Source organism: Grampus griseus (assembly GCF_964374135.1).
Source record: "Grampus griseus genome assembly, chromosome: 6".
Lineage (NCBI taxonomy): Eukaryota > Metazoa > Chordata > Mammalia > Artiodactyla > Delphinidae > Grampus > Grampus griseus.
The window spans coordinates 41690285-41706473 of record NC_139000.1 but is presented as its reverse complement, the minus strand read 5'-3'; the positions used below and the strand labels follow the sequence as shown (position 1 = coordinate 41706473).

The following is a 16189-nucleotide window of genomic DNA, read 5'->3' as shown; positions in this document are numbered from 1 at the left end:
GGAAGGCTAACTCCCCCACTCCCCTGGTAGATTAGCTGCTAGGGGGTCTACACTAAGTCATATACAATAATGGATATGCGACAATTCTTGCACACCTGAGTTTATGGACTGACATTCATACCCTCTACTCAGTTTTGCAATTTTCTAAATGAAGGTGCTGAGGAAGGCGGTGACCTTGTTCATTTCAGCTTTTTCTAGAAACTTTGCCCTCCACCTCCCAAACCTAAAGCAGTACCTCCTATCCCAGCCCCATCCCTCCCACATACCACAAAAAAGCAAACAAAAGTCCTAGCCCTGTCAGTTTACAGATCTTTTCACTGAGGTGGTTGACGCTGGCTGGTGTGGTGGAAAGCCCCAGGGCAGGCATTATGTGTATTCCTGGCGCATCACTTTTGCTCAAAGATTTGGGAAAATATTTTTATAAGAAAATGGGTTAAATTAAGGAGTAAAAGGCAAAATTCACATTTCAAAAAAAAAATGAAATTCCAGACTTCAAAGGAACTTTTTTCTTGCAGGAAGGGGACCTCCCTGTTTCAGAACCCCATGTGGATCTCCACTGGAGTTCTTCTGAGAAGAACACTTCTGTGGAAAAGTTTGAGCCGCGCTGGCTCCGCGCCCGGCCTGGCTCTGGGCCTCTCCCCTGGCTTGGGCTGAGGCTCCTCAGGGGTATCGCGTTCTTGTTAATATCTGCTCACGTTTCTAAACTCACAGCTTGTCAGCGCCTACACAACCTGAGAGGTATTGCCAGGTTCCAGCTCGCTCTTTTCCCGAGGGGAAATGGAGAATCAGCAGCTTAAAAGGACTTGCCTGGGAAGCATCCAGGCTTCCCAGGCCAAGGCTTCACTCAGTGTCCTTGGCCACCTCCATCCCTTAATCCTGCTTTAACCCTTGGTCCCTTGGTGTTTTGCAGAGAACCTCATCCCCCACCCACCCACCCCCGGCCCATAGTTCACCCTGCAATTCCATCCTTGGCGGCCCTTCCTCCCCACTGGAGTATCTGGCGCCCATGGGGGTGCTTAGGAAAGTTTGGTGAATTAATGACCGCTGGTTCAAACAAATGCAGCAGAGCCCAGTCTAGGGTCTGGTGAAGATGTGGTTGGATGGGGGTGAGGGGTGATTTACTCCGCCATCTCCCAGTGCAGCCCAGAGAGAGGGGCTAGGGTCCGCGTTGGAGAACTGGAAAGCGCCTCATCAAGCGTGCAGAAGTACCAACGCAAGTTGGCAGGGGTAGCCTCCTCTCGCCGCCCAAGGTTCTCCGGCGGGAGCGCAGCCGAGCCGCCTGGATGGTGCAATCTCCCGCGCGCCTTGCATTGATCAAAAAAGGGGTTGAAACAGTAAACGCGAGGAGGAGCAACTGCTCTCGAGTCTCGACTGAGGAGCACGACCAATGGGGATGCGAGCCCCGTTGCACGAACCAATCAGTGCAGGGCCAGCGACAGCGCGGGCCAGTGGGGGCGCCAGCTCGGCGCTGGAAGAGAGCACAGAGTCGGCGCCGGCTGCAGACTTGCGCTGCCCACGCTATCGGTCCTTTCCAGTCGACTCCCAGTTCCCGCTTCTGCACCATGGACTCCCTGATGCAGGTGGTCAACTTCGGGCCCGGGCCCGCCAAACTGCCGCGCTCGGTAAGTCCCCTCTAGCGCGCGCCGGCAGTGCGGTCCGGGCGGGAGCAGGCGCGTGGGTGGCTGTGCATCCCCGCACGGGGCTCCCGGATCCCCACTTCCTGCCCAGATTTCCCCGAACGCTCTGCACTGGCGTGCACTCCCAGTTTAGGATCTATCGTGGGTGGGCCTCTAGAAGGATACATTGGGGGAGGAACTCGGCGAGGTTTGCTTGTGCAGCTGTCGCTGGCGCCGGCTACGGGTGCGCCGCATGCAGAACCCTGCCCGCCCGGGAGTGCTGGCTCGCTGCGCTGCGCACCTGCAAACTCCGGCGCTGTGCCTTCAGTCCGGCCGGGCCGGGGGCGCGGCGGAAAACAAAAAGCTCCCAACTCTGCGTTCGCCTCGCCCCGCAGTGCTGCGAACCAGGCAGTGTTGAGTGGATGCGTGAATGGACACTGGGAATGAATGGTGAATGAGGATTGCGTTAACTGGAGGGAACTGCAAACTGGAGGCCCGCGCACGACCCCTCGGAAGCAGTGTTGCCTTTAGCCAGCACTTGGAAACATTGCTTTTCAGAAATGTAAATTTAAAAGCCTTCAGTCCAGCCCAGGCTTTCCCTCTTTGTCTCTCAGATACCCCACCCGTCCCTAAAGCCTTTTTTCTCCCCTCTGTTTCACGCGTAGATTTTTTTTTTTTCCAACTGGCGTGTCCCCTAAAGGCATTCTAATATTCAAATTCTGGTAGGCCTTGGGCTGCTAGCCCAGTTCGGTTCACTTTGTTCTGGAGCAAATGAGTGACTAAATTCTCCCCTGGGCCATTACCAGACCTTTCAAGTGCAAGTGGAACTTACTCCCTGCCTTCCCAGCCCCCAGCCGGGTTCCGGCTCCTCCCCTAACCTCCAAAACCCACTCCCTCCACATCCATTCTCCCCTCCCACCGCCCAAGCTGTGAAGGGGGCCAAGTCTCTACTGCGCCTTGGATGCACTGACCCCTGCCGCTGCTGTTATATTTTTATTTTTCTAACCAGGATGACTCTGATGATATGTTGTAGCAACATGGTGCATAGCCAAGTGTTTTACAATTATCTGCTGTTGAACTGAGTAGAATCTCCCTGGGACAGAGACTTCTCTGTGTTGTGATAAGAGCAGAGAATCTTAATTGTAGAAGGGAAAGGACATTTTGCTTTTCTGGGGGCAGCGCTAGTAGGAGCTGAGAGTACAGGGCTTCGTTTTTTCTTAGTTATTGCGGTCTGTTTTAGGTGAGATTCCCTGCCAGAGCTGTGCAAACGTTTCCTCTACCCTCACCGTTTTTTCCCCTCTCTGTGTTTTGGAGTCTTCTGCACATTTGTTTCCTGTGTAATTTGTTCTGCATTTATTATAAAGGCAGTTGTTATCAGTAGTACAATTATTTATTATTTATTTTCCTGGGAGGATTTATGCCCTCCTGTGTGCTCTTCAAGCTGGGAGGGGGGGCAGATGTTGCTATTTATGTGTCTTCTTGATTTAATTGAAGTATAAGGATTAGAGAAGCTTTGCAAACTGTTTTTGACTGTAACCACAATGAAAAATATATTTCACAAAATGAGCAAGTACCTGCACATAATTAAAATAAAAGGCTTATGAAATATTTAGCCTAATGACTACAACATGCACAATTTTGTATTCTATTCTGCTTTGGTCTGTTCTAGTTCATTAAAAAATAATGAACTTTTCATAATTGAACTTTTCATTAAAAAATTATGAACTTTTCATAATGAACTTTTCGTTGTCGTATGTGGACTTCTCATTGCAGTGGCTTCTCTTGTTGCGGAGCACAGGCTCCAGGTGCACGGTCTTCAGTAGTTGTGGCATGCAGGCTCTGTACGTGTGGCTCGCAGGCTCTAGAGCGCAGGCTCAGTAGTTGTGGCGCACAGGCTTAGTTGCTCCGCGGCATGTGGGATCTTCCCAGACCAGGGCTCGAACCCGTGTCCCCTGCATTGACAGGCGGATTCTTAACCACTGCGCCACCAGGGAAGCCCTAGATTATGTTTTATGAGGTCTTTAGCCTGTATCTTTTAAGGGAACCTCCTTTGATGGCAGGATGCTTCTACAGAGGGTTTATCTCACCTATTTTGTGTACATTTTTAGAGCATTTCTTTCTCTCTTTTTACTTTATGGCAGATTGCTCATACACAAAGGTAGAGAGGGAATAATATAACTAAATTCATGCACCCACCCAAAATTTAACAACTAAGGACATTTTGCCAATCTTGTTTCAGCGCTCCCTGCCCCATACCCTCTTTCTCCCCTTCTGCCCCTGGATAATTTTAAAGCCAATCACAGATATCGTGTCATTTCACTCGTAAACAATGCAGCATGCATCTCTGATAAGGGCTTTCTATTCTTCTTACTGAAGTGTGTGTGTATATATATATACATATATATATGTATATATATATACATATATGTATATATACACATAAATCTACGTAGATACATATATGAAATAGGTGTTTTTCTTTCAGTGTGTAGTAATTTACATTTAATTGCCTTTGGGGAAAAAAACAATGAGGCACCTCCCTAGAAAGTGAGCTATGTGTTTGGGGGTGGGGGTAGGGAATGAGCCTTGCCCCCCACCCGTTTCCTGGCACTGGAAGATTGGCCATAAGATGGGTCCCACCTGTCCAGTTGTCCTTGTAAGGCAGACTGTGGTTATGGGATTGCAGTGATCTTACAAGATGGGTCAAGGGGCTGGACTGGGGCATACAGCTAAGTACCTCTGGAGCCACAGCTGAGATTCTTCACCTGCAAATTGGGGATGAGAATATCACCTTCAGGGCTGTTGTTGAGGGGAGAGTGCAGTACATCAGTACCCCTGACGAACCTTAATTCACAGCAGGTGCTTCCTAATTCCTGCCCACCCCACCCATCCCAGCAGACCAAAAAGATGGAAAATTGAGTTATCAGTTTAACTTGGGCCTAATTGATTTTTTTGTTGTCCCCCAGAACTTTATGCTTTTTGTGCCTTTGCTGTCAGAGTGCCAATGCAATTGTGGAAGGGACATTTTTCTAGGGAATTAGACTTTTCCCAAAGGTCTGAAGTTGACAGTTAAAGAACTGTTATCAGAAAACTTCTATACTTGATCTTTTTTTAAGTCCAAGTGAGTTTTTATCTCTAAATTCATACCTTTGGAAAAACTGTCTTAGCATCAGTCACGTTGCATAATTTCACTCTCAACTTGAGTGTGAGTTGCATCATCGGGGCTCTGTGGGGATAGGGGGAGGAAGGGGATTGGCTGTGGGCAGGGACACAAGCTTCTTCACAGGCCTGGTGGGTGGATCCTCTCCCCTGTCCCTCCCCCACTGCAGTTTGTATGTCCAGAGTTGTGCACAGCATATTGAAATCGTCTTAAATTTTCTTTTGTTTTTTTCCTAGGTATTGTTAGAGATACAAAAAGAATTATTAGACTACAAAGGAGTTGGGATTAGTGTTCTTGGTAAGATTTACTTTTGGATTCTGTGAACGTCCAGGATTCAAAGGGAACCAATTAAAATGCATCATCAAGCCTAGAATTTCTACTGGGTCTTCCTGAGTTATTTCAAATCTTTGGAAAAGATATTGTAGATATATTTTTAAATTTTAATAACTTCCGTAACATGTTTGATCGAAGCAATTTTGAAAGCAACATAAATGCTGGTGAGGGATTTATGTCTCAGCTTACAGTCGCATCATTGGTTTTTGCTATGCATAGGATCTGAGATCGAAAGATCCTGTACGTTTACATTAACAGTGCCCAAACATTTATAAAATTGCTTCACATTCATTTTACAGTTTTTCCTGTTCTTAAACATGAACTCATTAATGTTGAAAAGTACACAAGCCTTTTTTTGAAGATCTTGCATGTTAATAAGTTCATGAAGTTTCTTTGAGTTCTGAAATTTACTTTTTTTAAAATTTAATTTTCTTTTTCTTTTTTGATATTTCCAAAGGCTACAGACTATTAAGAGATTGTAGGTTTAGCTGTGTGCTCATTGCTATTAAATTTTGTTCCTGTGGGTCTGGCACACGCACCTAGATTTCTGTGAAGTGAGAGCACAGTGTGGAATTTTGTGCTGATGTCCTGAGGGCAGCATTTGCATACAATTCCTGTCTGTGAGAAAGATGTGAGTGATCAGAGACCAAAGGATAAATTAGTACATGGCTCACTCAGTGAATATTGCCGCTTTTGAAAAATCATTGTGCTGTGACCATAAGGTTAAAATGTTTGCAGTTTGAAAATCAGTTTGGATTTTCCCTTAAAGTAAGTGTGGCCCACAATTTGAATGGAAAATAACTGACATTTCCCTTTGTTATTTGATTTGCAAATTTTGTAGTTACAGCTACAGTTAACTTTTGTTGCTTTGGTTTTGAACTGGAAATTTTTTTCTTGTTTTTCTTTCCACAGAAATGAGCCACAGGTCATCAGATTTCTCTAAGATTATTAACAACACAGAGAACCTTATGCGGGAATTATTGTAAGTTTAAAATTTTAAAGACAAAATTGTGTTACTCTTGTTTGGTAATCCATATACGTGGGTGTCTGTTGCATTATTTTCTAGACTCTGCTGTGTGTTCAGAATATTCCATTCTTACAAATAATCTTGTTAAGATTCTCCCAAATTCACTAGATCAGTACATAATGCTTTTTATTTGTTCCTCATCCTGCGTTTGTATTTTTATGTGGTTTTTCCAAAGATTTGAAATCATTTTATCTGGGAAAGATTTTTTTAGCACTGTGGAAGTTAAACTGGCTTAAAAGGGATTTAAATGACAAAGAAGTGGTCATCTTTTTTTTTTTTTTTTTTTTTTTGCGGTACGTGGGCCTCTCACTGTTGTGGCCTCTCCCGTTGCGGAGCACAGGCTCCAGATGCGCAGGCTCAGCGGCCATGGCTCACGGGCCCAGCCGCTCCGCGGCATGTGGGATCCTCCCGGACCGGGGCACACACCCGCGTCCCCTGAATCGCCAGGTGGACTCTCAACCACTGCGCCACCAGGGAAGCCCAAGAAGTGGTCATCTTTGTCAGCATAATTAACTATAACTTAGTTCACTGGCTCTTAAAGTATTGCCTCATACAACCTGTCAGAATCAACTCATGGGGGAAGTAGTAAAAAATTCAAGTGCTGGGCCCCATCCAGACCTGTTGAATCAGAGCCTTTGTACAAACTTCATTTTTAACGGGCTCTTTGGGCAATTTTAAGGGTTCTGAACTCTGGGAACTGCTTCTCAAATGAACTTTCCTAGTTATCTGCACTGCTCTTCTTACCCAGAGGAAACTGTGTTCTTAAATAGATTGCTGCTTAAAGGAGAGGTTTTATATATTATATAAATATATTCACATAGAAATATGAATACGGTCATCTTGAAAACAAAACATTGTGGGGGTTTTTTTCTGCTCACAAAACTAGTGCACGTTCATGGTGGAAAGTTTAGGGAAAAAACAAACTCACAAAATCAACCGTAATTATCCATAACCCCACCAGTCAACGGTAATCACTGTTAACGTTTTAGGATCCATCCTTGCATTGTTTCATTAACAAAATTGGAATTATACTAATTATTTAATAACTTTCCCTTTAAATTGCATTGATAGAATGCTTCAGATGGGGCGGGCTTGGTGACATTTTTGTGAGGAGCCCTCGAAACCCGCTAATGTCCGTGTTAGGAGCCGGTAATCATCTGCTTGGGTTAGCACGCCAGGGCTGCCTGCTGGGTCCCTGTCATGTTCACAGAACAGTCGCATCCTTCATGGGGTGGGTACTTGGAATGTTGGCCCAAGAGATATGGCATTTGACCCACATGCTTGTGAGCCTTTCCAGCCTGAACTTCCGGTTCAATTTATGGGCCGATTTCTTTGTACCCTTGAACCTAGACCTCTGTCTGGTGTCCTTCCATCCAGTTCTTGGCCTTGTTCACTGCCCTGCATCTGAATAACATAAACCAGGAACGCTGCCTTGGGCTGCCATCCTCCCAGCTGCTGACATGGTTAGAGTCTCCTAAGACCTGTCTGCGTGCTTTGCTAGCCTCCTGAGCCCTGGATATAGGCAGGCACGGTTCAAAACCAGATATATGCACGCCATCCCTCGTGTTGGCGAGACCAAGACCCTCTCACATTGCCCTGCCCTTTGGTGCTTTCCTTACACCTCTGTGCTGGAGCTCTGTCCCTTGGCCGTCTGCCTTCTGTGTAACCTGTTCCCAAGCTCTGACATTGCTCAAAGGCTTGGGTCCAGTTTCCCTGGCCTGAGCTGGCCTTACCCTACTGCCTGTAGCCATGCCAATCACCATTTTAATTTTCCATGTTGCAATCAAATATTTTTGCTGTTAATCTTGATATATATTGGGTAGGTGATACATGCTTAGGTCTAAAGGATTATCAAAGATCCTTCTCCAGTGTCCACCTGGTTCATAGCATGGACCAGCACATATATACTTTTAGGACTTTTGGTTGCAAGTGACAGAAGCCCAGCTCTTGGCTTACGCAAAAAAAAAAAAAAAAAAGAAAGAAAGGAATGTATTATCTCATATAACGGGAAAGTGCAGGAGTGATTTAGGAGCTCACATGATGTCAGGAGGGTCTTTTTCTCCATCTCCTGGCTCTGCTTTTTTATGTTGGCTTCACCAGATGGCCACCAGTGGTTGCAGGTTTAGCTCCTACAAGTTCTTTATTTCCCTCAATAGAAACAGCTCCTCTTTTCTAGAAGTTTGGATCCAGGTCTCAGAACCAAACCACACTGGCCAGCTTGGGTCACGTGCTCATCCCCTGGAGCTGGGGTTGGCCACCCTTGAACCAGGTGGACCAAGAGTGGCAGCCGATGCTTCCCTAAAGGAACAGCAGGGTGTTACTAGCTCTGTCCAAAAAGTAACCATAGGCTTCCACCACAGGGCCCAGTAAATATCTGTGCAAGGAATTGAGTAGATAAATGACTGGGTTGGGGAAGGCAGAGATGGGGCTTGACCATCGTTCTTGTAGTGTACCCACCCCAGGGTAAAGTGCTGGAAGAGCATCACTCATTCTCAATTTTTGACCCTGTTTACTGTCACCTCTGCTTCTGCCCAGAGCCATTCCAGACAACTACAAGGTGATTTTTGTACAAGGAGGTGGGTGTGGCCAGTTCAGTGCTGTCCCCTTAAACCTGATTGGCCTGAAAGCAGGAAGGTGTGCCGACTATGTGGTGACGGGATCCTGGTCAGCTAAGGCCGCGGAAGAAGCCAAGAAGTTTGGGACTGTGAATATTGTCCACCCCAAACTTGGGAGTTACACAAGTAAGTGCTGGGAGCTGAGCTGGACAGTGAAATGCTGGCTGGCAGGTGGTCCCTCCTCAGCTAGCAGGAGTAGTTAGTCTGATACCATTTAGATTGGCTGCCTGTTCCTGTTAAGATTACTAACGGGCTGCTGCAGAAAGAGTATGCCTGGGCTGCTGCAGAAAGAGTATGCCTAGGCTGCTGACTTAGCTGCAAAGCCCTGGGGCTGGTTTGGCTTTAGGTATGGCTTGATCAAGGGCCGCCTACAGTGTCTCCCGGTTCTGGTGTCTTTCCGTGTCTCCTCCACAGTCAGGAAAGCTGCCGCCTCCTTTTTAGAAGATGGCTGCAGCTGCTCCTGACCTTGTATTGTCTCACGTTTCAATGCCTTCGCTCATGCATTCCCAGTAACAGTCTCACGTCTCCTGTGTCCCATTCTGTATCAGTCGAGCGGCCTTGCCTGAGTTGCATTGTACCTTCGGGGCTGTGGGTGGAACCGGTTCTACTGGAACTACATGGGCTGAGAATCGCGGAGGCTGACGCACACAGGAAACTGTCAGTGGACATAGGATGGATGGATACTGGGCAACAAGGGAAAAACCCAAATACTCACCACGCCATTCTTGAAGATTATTTGCCCCCAGTAACAGTCAAAGGGGTGGGATGGGTCATCCCTTTAGGATGTTGGTGGTGATTGTAATGTAAGATGGATAGGGTGCTTTCACTTGTGAATGCTCTGGGATCTGTCTTCCCCTGCTAGGGGAGGGGCGTCATTCCTGGTTGCCTCCTATCTCCCTAAGGAAAGAGGGGAGGAAACGTGTGGAGTCCCCAACTTGTCTCCTGTGATAGAAATTCCAGATCCGAGCACCTGGAACCTCAGCCCGGACGCCTCCTATGTGTATTACTGCGCCAATGAGACCGTGCATGGAGTGGAGTTTGACTTTATCCCTGATGTGAAGGGAGCAGTGTTGATCTGCGACATGTCCTCAAACTTCCTGTCCAAGCCAGTGGATGTTTCCAAGGTAGAGTGTAAAAGAGGCCTGCACCAGCGGGGGACGGGTCGGGGGGAACCAGCCTCTCGGTTTCTCTAAGGACATTTTAATATATACCAGAATGGGGAAAGGCTGACAGTCTGGGTTGTCAGAATGTTTACGTCCTGACATACCCAGCCCTGTGTTAATCGTCGTCTCCCAGGGGTCACACTTGAGTCCTTGGGGAATTCATCTGCCTCTGAGAGTGGCGCTTAGAAAATTCTTTTGTCAACATCTTGGAAGTTACTTGCTGTCATCAAGGAAAGCTTGGGGGGCTATGAATGAGCCCCACCTTGCTTTGTACCCAGCTCAGCTCCAAGAGCATGGACGTGACATGTAGATTTCTGAGCAGCTCCCCAGGTGCATGCCGTGGGGGGTATGATAGCTGTAAGGAATTTAAAACAAACTAAGAAGTAGCCTGCCTTTTAAAAAGTTGTGGTAAAATATACTTACCATAACTTGACCATTTTAACCAGTTTTAAGCGTACAGTTCAGTGGCATGAAGTACACACACACTGTTGTGCAGCCGTCAGCACCATCCGTCTGCAGAACCTTTTCTTCCCAAACTGAAACTCTGTCCCCATTAAACAATAACCGTGGTCCTTCCTCCCCCCAGCCCCTGGCAACCACCATCCTACTTTTTTTATTGGTCTCTGTGAATTCAACTGTTCTAGATAACCTCACGTAAGTGGAATCATGCAATATTTGTCCTTTTCTGTCTGGCTTTTTTCACTTAGCATAATGTCCTCAGGGTTTGCCCATGTGGTAGCATGTCAGAACTTCATTTCTTTTTAAGGCTGAGTAATATTCTGTTGTATGGATGTACACATTTTGTTTATATCCTGCTTTTTACTTTCACTCACCATGCACTGGCAATTCTAAACAATGTCAACTATAAAATACTCCCTGTCGAGCCACACTGTCCCCCCTCCTCCCACTTGGGATGCCACTGAATTTTCCTACAGGTTTCATGGGGAGACATGGAAGAGGGTTCTACATCTTACATGAAAAAATTTCCCAAAGTATCTTTAAGCATCTCTTTTTTTCTAAAATTTCTTCTGTCTCAGGCAGCTTGTCCCATTATTTCTCAGTGTCTTCTGATTATCCCTTTACACAAATATAAATGGATAAAAAAATGGATTTCTTTAGGTTACCAAGGACAGCAGCCTTATTTTAAAGATGGGCTTGGACGTAGAAAAGAGGTATACTAGAGTGAATACGAATAGATACAAGGCCTCCACAGTGATGAGTTTGGGCTGGCCCCTCCCTGGAGAGAAGGATCAGACAGATTTGTAATCTGCAGGCTCTGAACTCTTGAGTATCGATTTGCTGTCCCGGATAGAGATTCCTTTAGAGAAGGGAATGCACTCCGAACGGGATTAAAATAGAGTCACTTCCTCATAAAAATTGTGCTTTGGAAGGAGATTGGGAAGTTTGACTACATTTATGAAAAATGACCCAGTGCATCTAGAACAGCAAGCTTTCTCTTTTGCAGTTTGGTGCAATTTTTGCTGGTGCCCAGAAGAACGTTGGCTCTGCAGGGGTCACGGTGGTGATCATCCGAGATGACCTGCTGGGGTTCGCCCTCAGAGAGTGCCCCTCGGTCCTGGATTACAAAGTGCAGGCCGGAAATAACTCCCTGTATAACACACCTCCCTGCTTCAGGTAACTCCAGGGTATGGCTTGGGGACCAGTGAGGAGGTCTCAGTATTTCCCATCAATACTAGTTGACTTTTTAAAGTAGGGCATGATGCCACGAATCAGTGATCTATTAGCCCAGATATCCTATTACGATTCTCTGCCCAGGTCTTCCCTGGTGGCGCAGCGGTTGAGAGTCTGCCTGCCGATGCAGGGGACACGGGTTCGTGCCCCGGTCCGGGAAGATCCCACATGCCGTGGAGGGGCTGGGCCCGTGAGCCATGGCCGCTGAGCCTGCGCGTCCAGAGCCTGTGCTCCGCAACGGGAGAGGCCACAACAGTGAGAGGCCTACGTACCGCAAAAACAAACAAACAAAAGAAGATTCTCTGCCCAGTTCACCTCTCCCTTGTCCCCTCTCTGTGCACTGTTTGATCAGCTTTCCTTGCCTTTCTTTTGGCATGTTTTTGTTTGATCTTGGTAGCCTTGGTGGTTCACCATTAACCCGAAAGCTTTCTGCACATGAAGTGTCATGCTTGCTTCTCAAACAACCAGTGCGGCTTTGGAGAAGGACTTTCAGAGGCCGGGCTACTGGTCTTTTTCTTTCCTTACTGGGTCTGCTTGAAGCTGGCTGCCTGGCATCTAACACACTGGCTGGAACAAACGCCTCTCTGGGTTTTCACCCAGTCTGCAGGGGTCCTGTTAGCCTGGCTTCCCCTTATCCGAATGAGAGGCTGCATTACAGCACTTTTGGGGAGAGTAAGGCTACCCCACTGTACAGTCTTTTAACTCCCAGACTCAGGTAGTTTGTGAAAATCTTTGTGACACCTAGGATTTAGCAATTGCCTGAGAGATTTTACTACTAACAAGCTGTGTGACCTTGGGCAAGTTGCTTAACCTATCTGTGCAGCAGGTGTCTCCAGGAGTAATTGGTTGCTGTGAGGATTGAATGATTAATACATATGTATAAAATGTGCTTGGTGAGTGCCTGGCTCTCAGTGACTTATAAATGTTAGCTGCTGTATTATTATTGTGGTTTCTGTTTTATCCCCAGCCTTAGCAGCGGGGATAAAAGAGCCAGAGTCTATAGATTATCTTATCTTTCCAGGGCAGCTATGATGTAAAATAGTGATGTGTATGACCCTCTTTATCTCCCAAGCACCCTAGGAGGTGGGTACTCTTATTATTATTCCCATTCTGCAAGTGAGGAAGCCAAAGCCATACTTGAAGAAGTGGCATAGCCGGGGTTTGAACCCAGGCGGTCTGGCTTGAGAGCCCAGGTATGCACACCCTGTATCTTTGTGCTCTTCTCAAGCAAAACTCTCAGTGTGGGTTTGCGTTGGAAAGATCCCATCTCTGGAGAGCAGTTGGCTCCTGGGAGTCCAGCTCTCTGAGTCTCCCGGGTTTTCCAGGGATGGTAGAAGTTCTCTAAAAGAGCGTACGAAGAGGGGCTCGGGCTGGTACAGGCCGCAGCTCTGTGGGGTTGGGGCTCTGTGAGAGGTCTCCCTCTGAGGCGCTGCCTGCAGGAAATTTCTTCCACATAATTTACCAGGGGAGGAAAGGAGCTTTTTCCAAAGTTAGAATTCTGATGGAAATTTTTGCTGGTTTTCTGTGCGGCTCGCATGGGCCGGAGCAGCTTCTCACTTTGTGTCCCCTGCTTTCCTCGGGGCACGGAGGGCTTCAGTGCTTACTCTCCTGGTCACCTGTCAATCCCACTCTGTTTCACCCCGGTTGAAAGTGCTTCTGAAGTGCCTGGTAGGGATTGGGGGGCAGGGCTGAACCTCTCTCACCTGCCCGTCTTATCTCTGGGGTTTCTGGCAGTGGAAAAACCGGTGACCACCGGCCAACTGGGAAAGGAGCAGTGCCGTGCTGAGCGGTGCAGGACAGTTGGGGAGCCTGAGTGCAGGGCCCCTGGAGAAGGAGCTTCGGCTCCAGGCTGTGAGGTGGCAGGAGGTGGCGGGAGGTGTCTGTCCTTACCTGTTGGAACGTGCAGCCAGGGCCTGGCTTGCAGGCAGGTGAGTCTTTCCGGGGGTGGGGCAGAGGCCACCACAGCTCCGCGAGTGCGATGGTGGGAGAAGGCAGGGAGAGCCCTGGCCCTGAAATGGGGCCTGAAATGGGGCTGGCAGTTCTGATCAGAGCAGGGGGAGCTGTCACGCCCTCTGGCACCTTCTCCATGAGTGACCGGGAAGCACATTTTTAAAAACTCCAATGGATATGTGTTAAGATGCAGTCGGGTAATATTAGAGTGAAAAATCAGCAGAAACAGTGAGAAAGCAGGTCAGTCTGTCTAGTGGGAGATAAAAAGGTCTGGAGTCAGACCTGGTGGGCACTGAGAGAAAGTCCTCCTGTGAGTGACTCAGAGAGAGTCATTCCCCTACCAGCCCCTGTGCAGGCCTCCACCCCAGGCCCTGACCGGTCGGGTCAGCTGGCCAACCTGGGCACCTGGGGTTGGGGCACAGGCTGGGGGAGGGCAGATACTCCCCGCCCAGAGCCTTCCTGCCGGAAGAGTGGGCTCAGCCAGACACCCAGAAACAAGGGTGGAAAAGGGGCGAAGTTTCCTCTCCAGACAGATCAGAAGAGTGAACACTGAGACCATCTCAGGGCAGGATCGCTAACAGTATTTGATCAGAATCATATAAACGTGGAGGACCAAAGAGATTGGGTTAAAGGTATTCTGACCCAAGACACCCCTTGGTGTCTTGCTTTCTTTTACCCCGAAAGAAGAGAAAAGGAGAAAAGTAAGTCTGTATAATTGAGTAGTTACCCTAAATCTATGACTTGAAAAACTTGGATTTCATTTGGGGTACTTCAGCTTTCAAGATTAGAACATTGTAGTTCATGCAGTGAGAACAAGCAGTGAATGGAGAGAGGAAGCTTTGTGCAGAGCACCCTCCCCCGGCCCTGGATGTAAGAGGATAAGGCGCCTTGAACACTGCAACTTTGTATTACATGGAAGCCCTTGAAAATGTCCCAAGTTTGAAAAGAAGCTCTTTTTTTTCTTTTAAACTCGGAGCCAAGTGACCACAGGCCCCGGGCGGTTTGAACTGAGCCTTCCTGTAGTTGCCTGTAGCCCTGAGCAGTGAATTGGGGTGGAATAAAGGACGGCGTGGGCGTTCCTGGGCACTAAGCCCAGTTCATGGACAAGCAAACGGATGCCTAAACTTCCCTTCTAAGCCCACAAGACATTTTTACTTACCACGACTAACTAGCTGTAGTGTGAGGTAAAGTAACTAATAAGAAACAAAATGACCCTAGTGACCCAGGCCGCCTTACTTATCAGCATAGGAGTGTGGGCTGCCAAGGGGGCCTAGTACTTCAGAACAGCCAGGGAGAGTTTCCCGGGGAACTTTCTGGTGTGCTTTTTTAATCCCTAGTGCCCACAGAGTATTTCTTGTTGCCTTAAAAAATTAACACATGGTCTTGGCAAAGATTCCTGAGGCGAGCAGAGCCTGCGGGGTAACCATTGTTAACTGCTTGCTGTGTAGGGCATATGCAAACAGAGCCGTATGTTTAATTATAAAGATGGAACTTTACCATATAGGCTGTTCTGTGAATTCTTTTTTCTATCCAGCAACGTTCTGTGAACACTGCCATGTCAGCTCAGACGCCTGCCTTTTTTCCCCCTTTGAATTGCTGAGTGATATTCCAGAGAATGGATCTGCTGTGATTCATGTAGTCATTTAATGCGCAGGCTGAGACAGTGTACCTGCACTGTGTGGGGCAGGGGACATTTTAGAAGTGAAGCCGTACTCAGTTAAAAGTTAACCCTGGTTAGTGGGGACCAAGTTTCAAAGCTGCATAAGCATTTTAGGGCCCCTGTGTTTTGAAGCTTTCGGATTGTATGGGGGTAGAAGCGTGAGTTAATAATGCATCGGCAGCTCCAGTCGACTCACAAGGCCGGACATCCTTTCACTCCAGGGGCATCTGGTCTCCGGGAGAGCCTGCTTCCTCTGAGCCCCGTACCTCACGCTGAGGCTTTGTAGACCAAGGCTAAAGGTGCTGGTTCTGGGCAGCGTGTAAAATGGGTGGGCTATCTGCTGACTGTGCCTGCTCGGATCTCATTAAGATCAGCCAGAGGGCTTCCCTGGTGGCGCAGTGGTTGAGAGTCCGCCTGCCGATGCAGGGGACGCGAGTTCGTGCCCCAGTCGGGGAAGATCCCACGTGCCGCGGAGCGGCTGGGCCCGTGAGCCATGGCCGCTGGGCCTGCGCATGCGAAGCCTGTGCTCTGCAACGGGAGAGGCCACAACAGTGAGAGGCCCGCGTACCACACACACACACACACAAAAGATTAGTCAGAGAGCGTGGGCAGTGAGTCTGGGCATAGGGGTGAGTCACACAGCAAGAGGGAAGTGTGTTGGTGCTGAGGTCTGGCTGGGACTGTGGACCTGGCCTGAGCCTTTGCTGCAGCCTTGATTTGATGAATCAAATAGCAGCAGCTTGGGAACCCTGGGGTAACAGAGCTGCAGGTAGAAGTGAAGCTCGGCTTCCAGAAAGTGCTGTTGAACCGGCAGCCACCCGCAGGTGGCTCGCTGTGATTGGATCACGTGGCAGGGTGTGCGGCTGTGGTTTGTGGGGGAGTGAGCAGTTTGGGGTTAGATGGAAATTCGAGAGCACCTTACGGAACAGAGAAGTGGGAGGGCAGCACCGTATCTGGAACACATGCCTACACG

At 48.1% G+C, this 16189-nt stretch overlaps 1 protein-coding gene across 2 annotated transcripts in view; it reads left to right on the top strand.

The window, feature by feature from the left end:
- The first annotated feature begins 1548 nt into the window (after positions 1 to 1548).
- The window catches only part of LOC309823799 (phosphoserine aminotransferase), a 29273-nt gene continuing 14632 nt past the window's right edge, over positions 1549 to 16189 (top strand). For both annotated transcript variants that reach the window (XM_082656378.1, XM_082656377.1), the window contains exons 1-6: positions 1549 to 1622; positions 5013 to 5073; positions 6022 to 6091; positions 8672 to 8877; positions 9703 to 9875; positions 11380 to 11549. In XM_082656378.1, coding sequence (XP_082512504.1) covers positions 1563 to 1622; positions 5013 to 5073; positions 6022 to 6091; positions 8672 to 8877; positions 9703 to 9875; positions 11380 to 11549 — 740 coding nt within the window. In that variant the 5' untranslated portion in view covers positions 1549 to 1562. The remainder of the gene's footprint in view (positions 1623 to 5012; positions 5074 to 6021; positions 6092 to 8671; positions 8878 to 9702; positions 9876 to 11379; positions 11550 to 16189) is intronic.